Consider the following 5,941-nt stretch of genomic DNA (forward strand, 5'->3'; position numbering starts at 1 on the left):
CTATTGTCTTCCAGCAGGGAGCTGAATGTCTATTGCCACTTGTTACCAAGTTTATGCTACAGTTTTCTTGAGTCTGAGAATTATGAGAAGAGTAAGACATTTTGGGTGCCCCCATTTCCAACAAAAGTGGAACAAAAAAGTTTACTGACATGACCTGCCTGTCTGTTTTCTACGGGTTGCTATTGTGGAGGTTTATCTCTGAGGTGTGTTGGGGGCCTATACTCTCCTCTGTCACAACACCACGTGTGGGTCACTAGCACATCGTATTTATTGGCCCTTCATTAAGATGTGTACAATGAAACAGATCAAGGTAGCCCTTCATGTATCTGAGAGACAAGGCCTAGTGGGCTAAGAAGTCAGAATAGACAGAGTGGCTGGACCTCAAGAAGCTGGGTCTAAGGCCACGGAGAATCTATATGCCAGAAAGGGCTCAAGGGGAGGGTCTCAAAGCCAATCGCTTGGCAGCCTGGTGGGAACAGCTCTTTGGCCTTCCTCCCAGCTCCTGGCTGAAGCTGTGGGCCATGCAGCAGTGACTGTAAGGTTACGGAATGTTGGAAAGTGAAGGCAGTTTGGACAGGGAGACTCAGGCTTGGCCTCTAAATTCTCAATTTTCCATCTGTCTAATGGGACTATGAAGATAGCCCCTGGGTCCCACAGTGAGAACCCCTCTAGTCCAAACATAATGGTCCTCTCAAAGCTCACTGTTCTTACCACACAGCCCCACTCCGGTTTCCTGGAGGCTCCCCCAGAAGTCCTTGGGGGGCATACTCCAGACAAGTCCCCCCTGCCAGGTGGGGCAAGCACTTGGCGTGGTAGCGGAAACTCAGGTAACCGTGGCTCAGGTTGCATTTCACCTCATGTGAGCCAGACTGTGCCTTCTGGTCACAGGAGCCCAGGAGGTCATCATCCCAGCCGTGGTCTGCATCCCAGACCTGCACCCTCAGGGGCCCCCCTGTGACCAGGAGCACGTCTCCAAAGTCCAGCCGCGTTGTCCACCTGGGGTTGTTATTGTTCCATATGGTGTCTGTTCTCAGCTCCCGGCCACCAAAGAAGACCTTCACATAGGCGTCCGTAGCAGTGGTCCCGTCACCCCACAGGTTCCATGCTTGAATGAGAGTCACTTCCAGCCGGGCCAGGCCCCTCTGCCGTGGACAGCAGTCCTGGGTGGTGACAGCCGAGCCGTGGCACATGCACTGGCATGAGTCGTGGGGATTCTTCTGCCGCCCCGGTGGGCATGGCCGGCTGCAGTCCCTCCAGCGTGCCCTGTCGGTCAGGTACTTGTTCAGGGCCTGCTTCAGTGGCTTCCGCCACGGGTTTTTGTTCTTCAATAGCAGGTGCAGAGGCTCCAGGGTATAGTCCACCAGGTCGGGACTGTGGGGCAGCGATTTCACCCATTTTGAGAACTGCTTGGGCTCGGCATGATTCCCGAACAGCAGGTCGTGCATGAGGGTGTGGTGGCCGCCAACCACTTCCACATGGCGCTCCCGGTAGGCCTGATGGAAGGAGGCTGTCATCTTGTGCTGCTTCTTTTTCTCCTCACAGGCCTTGGATTCAGCCGAGAGGCTGGCATGGCCACTTATGCTGGCCTGGGCCTCGACGGCCAGGCAGTCCCCTACCTCGTCGGCTGTGAGCCCTTCCAGGGCCAGCTCGCAGGTGCGTAGAGCAGTGAGGGCGGAGATGCGGCCACCCAGCTCCACGCTCCGGATGTAGTGGGTGCCGTAGTTGGAGATGAGCCTGTGGTATTCGGACTGGGTGGAGGCATTGAAGTAGGGGGGCAGGTCCATGAGAGCCCTCTTGAAGTCAAGGTTCAGCGGGGGACTGTGTGCTACATGAACGCTGTAAGGACAGAGAAACATCAGGTGGGCCCAGTGGTAGCGTTTTCCCCATTTGACAACCCCTTCAAGATTGCCTGAGGTCACACATACGTGGGCAGAACTAGGGCTGGAACACGGGAGTCTGGCTCTAAACCCAAGTTCAGAGGCATGGAGCTGGCAGGGAGGCTACTGTGTCACCCCTGGGTGACCTGGCACTTAGTTTAGGCATTTTCTCATCTCAAAATAAAAAGTTTTTTCTTTCCTTTTAATTTTCTTTCTTTCTTTTTTTTTTTGAGTCAGAGTCTAGTCTCTCTCTGTTGCTCAGACTGGAGTATAGTGGTATGATCATGGCTCACTGCAGCCTTGACATCCTGGGCTCAGGTGATCCTTCCACCTCAATCTCCTGAGTAGCTGGCACACGCCACCATGCCCAGCTAATTTTTGCTTCAATTTTGTAGAGATGAGGTCTCGCTATGTTGCCCAGGCTGGTCTCGAACTCCTGGGCTCAAGTGATCTTCCTACCTCAGCCTCCCAAAGTGCTGGGATTACAGGTGTGAGGCGCAGCACCCGGCCTAATTTTCTTTTCTTTTCTTTTTTTTTTTTTTTGAGTTGGAGTCTCACTCTGTCGCCCAGACTGGAGTGCAGTGGCCGCTCCCGGCCACCGCATCCTCCATCTGCTGGGCTCCGGCGATCCTTCCGCCTCAGCCTTCCAAGTAGTTGGAACTACAGGCGCGCGCTACCACATCCGGCTAATTTTTTGATTTATTGTAGAGATGAGGTCTTACCAAGTTGCCCAGGCGGGTCTCGAACCCACGGGCTCAGGCAATCCACTCACCTCAGCCTCCCAAAGGCCCGAGATTATAGGCTGAGCCACCGAGCCCGGCTTAATTTTCTTATTATAAAAGCAATGATATTGCACTGATGTTGTCTATCTAACTTTGGAATCTAGTCATGTGGCTTTCCCCTGTCCTTCTGAATTGGGCCCCAGGTGCCCAGTTTCCTCACAGCTCGGGTCACATAGGCAGGAGGCTCCCTGCCTTGCTGTTCAGAAAAATGTGTCCTCCAGGTCTGAAAAATCAGAGCAGGGGACTTGGGGTTGGCCCATGAAGACCACTCATTTCTTGGGTGTGGAACCCAAGTCCCAGACTCCCTGATCCTTGGGGCTGGGGTAGTGACTGCCAGTGCTCAGTCGTGTATCCCTGTCAGGAACATTGGTTGACTGGATGGACGAGGCCTAGAGAGAATTGGGATGCTCAAGATCACGGAGCAGTGAGGAAGGAGGACCCAGTCAGGTCTCCTGCCTCTGTCCCCGTCTAAGAAGGACCCCAAGAGAGACCTAAATGGTACCATGTTGGGTCCCTCAGGCACTGTCTTGCTCACTTCTCCTCCTCCTGGACTCTCACTGGGCACTTTCAGATTTGGGACCTCATGGATGGTCAGAGGCCAAAGAGCTGAATCGCCTGCAGTCTCAGGACCAGGAAAGCAGTTTCTTCCTGGTAGGAGCAGCCTCTGAGTGCCCACCCTGACATGCCAGGGCTCCTAGACCACACGGAGTTTCCCATCCCTTTTGCAATTCCCCTGCCAGTTACCCTCAGCACTCACCTGTAGAAGCGACACTCCACCGAGTCAGTGCTGAAGACGTACTGGTCCTGGTGGTTCTTCTGGGCTGCAAAGTTAGCTGCTTGGGAGTGGGAGCCAGCCACAGTCACGTGCACGTTGCTGCCAGGATGGGGAGTCACGTCCAGTCCGACTCGCCAGTCATTGCGGATGCTGCCAGCTGCCTCCTTAGCCACGGCTTCAGTGGAACTGTCTTTGGCCTTGATCACACGGCGCTGGCAGCCAGTGCCCTGGGCACGCCAGTGGGTGAGCGCCAGGGGCAGACGCTGGAGGGCACCCTGTTGCAGGGCATTTACACAGAGGGTGCAGGTGTTGTCGGGCCGCCGGAACTTCTCTGTGTCCACCAGGGAGGAGCCCGAGCGGCGGAGGGTAGTCACATCTACTCCTTCCCCAGCTAGCAACGCGCCGGGTACCAACTCAAGGTTACGCTTGCACTCTGAGCGTGCGGCTGTGTAGCAGGGCGCAGGGGTGGGTGGAGGCAGCAGGAGGAGGATGCCCAGGAGGAGCAGTTGGGAGGCCATGGAGCTGTAGAGACAGGGGGCATTTGGGCTCTGGGAAGCTGTGGGCAGAAAGATAGGGGATGGTTCTACCTGTGGATGACTGGGTCACATGGAAGGGGAGGGAGGGAGAGGCTGTGATGGCTCAAATCACTGAATATCAGAGCTGGAGTGTTCCTTACTGGCCGAGTGCACCTCCCACATTGTACAGATGGACCCAAAGAGGGGATGCGCCTTACTCAGGGTCATATAACCAAGTGGGGTCCTTGTTAGAATTCCACTATCCAAGCACTAAGGGGGATCTAGATTGATGGCTCTGTCCGCAGAACACAATGCTGCTGGTGAGGAGAGGGCTCTGGCCACAGAAGAGGGGATGGAGTAGGCGTCACAGGGTTAGGGAGGGGTCTGGAGACCCAGGAAGCCTGGATTCTGGAGAAGTGTCATTTTCAGCACTAGAACAGGCCGCCCTTTGCCCACTGCAACTCTCATTCTCCCCCTATCTCTAAGCTCTCTCTCTCTCCCACTAAGCCCTGAAAAGAATCATGCTTCTCTAGCCGGGCTCAGTGGCTCAGCCTGTAATCCTGCGCCTTTGGGAGGCTGAGGTGAGTGAATTGCCTGAGCCCGCAGGTTCGAGACCCGCCTGGGTAGCGAGACCTCATCTCTACAGTAAATCAAAAAATCAGCCAGGCGTGGTAGCACATGCCTGTAATTCTGGCTACTCGGAAGGCTGAGGCGGAAGGATCTCCGGAGCCCAGCAGTCAAGGCTGCGGTGGCCGGGAGCAGCCACTGCACTCTAGCCTGGGCGACAGAGTGAGACACCAACTCAAAAAAAAAAAAAAACCACCCTCCTCATTTTGCCTTGGGGCCCCTCCCTCTGAGCCTTCAGAAAGAACATCAGCCTGAGCTCTGGAATTAGCACCTGGATGACCTTGACGCTTGCTCTTCAGAACCTCTCCCGACATTCCTCCGCTCCTCTTTGACATTCCCTGCCAAGCGCTACAGAATTTCCAGCAGTGACAGGGACTTACCTGTTGCCTGCTATTAGGCAATGGTGGGCTAGAAGGTTCTTGCTCTTGTGGAGGTGGCTCTGGAACTCACCCAGGCCTGCTTATGTCTGGAATCTCCTCTGGCTAACTCTGTCTGAACTGGGCTCTCAGGGGCCCTTCCTCTCAGTACCCGCAGGGATGGCAGGTTCTAAGAGAAGAGGTTTAAAGGGTGTGGGCACTCCCCTCCACTCCCTCCTCACTGGAGCCTCTATGCCCTGCCCAGGGGAGCGGCTGGAAGGGTAGAGTCCCAGGCAGCATGGCCAGCCCCAGGGAGGAAAATAGGCCAAGGAGAATTTTCAAAGGTACTGGGATTGCACCTCCCAGGAGGTCAGTTGGGTCCTAACCTTCATCTGGGGAACTCAGTCTCCATTCTGACCCTCACCGTGTGCTCTCCCAGGAAGCCTGCTTCTTAGAAACCTTTAGCTGTCTGCACCTTAAGAGGCCTTGAGATTGCGCACACTAACCTTTTTACTTTACACATGCGGAGACTAAGGCCCTGAATGGGCATGAGTCTGCCCATCAAGTTAGTGATAGGGCTCGGGTCTGTGACCCAGGTGACTTATCTCTTGGGTTATAGCACTTCCTGCCCCATGGGCTCTTCCCCCAAAGGGGCAGTCCTACTCCCTCCCTCCGGGGCTCCCTGCCCCACTGACCTCCCAGACCCACCATTCCCCGCTCCCTCCCTACCTGGAGTCTTGTGGAGAGGAGCTACTGCCCAGACGTCCTCTCCCCGCCAAGGCTCTTGGATCGGTGGTGTCAGCCCCCAGGCAGGCCCACCACAGCTCATCTCCCTGGTGCTGCTCACATCACTTCTGCTTCCTGGCCCGCCCCCAGCTGTGGTCACAGGCCCCTTGCACACTCCCCTCCCACCAGCACCCACCCCACCTCACTCCCTCATCCGGCCCTGCTGACAGCCCTCTAGCAGCTGGGCCAGAGACTCATTTGCCAAGCAGAACTGCCTGGCACC

The 5,941-nt window shown here is 55.8% G+C and overlaps 1 protein-coding gene across 1 annotated transcript; it reads right to left on the reverse strand.

The window, feature by feature from the left end:
- Positions 1-707: 707 nt before the first annotated feature.
- Positions 708-3,952, reverse strand: PRF1 (perforin 1). The gene is made up of 2 exons (XM_008057854.1): positions 3,417-3,952; positions 708-1,836 (listed from the first exon to the last, which is right to left on the reverse strand). Exons 1-2 carry the CDS (start codon positions 3,950-3,952, stop codon positions 708-710), a joined length of 1,665 nt encoding a protein of 554 aa, XP_008056045.1.
- Positions 3,953-5,941: the final 1,989 nt, after the last annotated feature.

Source organism: Carlito syrichta, unplaced genomic scaffold (genome assembly GCF_000164805.1).
Source record: "Carlito syrichta isolate Samal-C Ts95f unplaced genomic scaffold, Tarsius_syrichta-2.0.1 Scaffold303141, whole genome shotgun sequence".
Classification (NCBI taxonomy): domain Eukaryota; kingdom Metazoa; phylum Chordata; class Mammalia; order Primates; family Tarsiidae; genus Carlito; species Carlito syrichta.

What these genes read in the sequence shown, in the direction of transcription:
- PRF1 (XM_008057854.1), bottom strand. Translation starts at nt 3,952, where the DNA reads ATGGCCTCCCAACTGCTCCTCCTGGGCATCCTCCTCCTGCTGCCTCCA. An exon ending in GTGGAGTGTCGCTTCTACAG is followed by an intron (nt 1,837 to 3,416) that starts GTGAGTGCTGAG and finishes CTGTCCTTACAG; the next exon opens with CGTTCATGTAGCACACAGTC.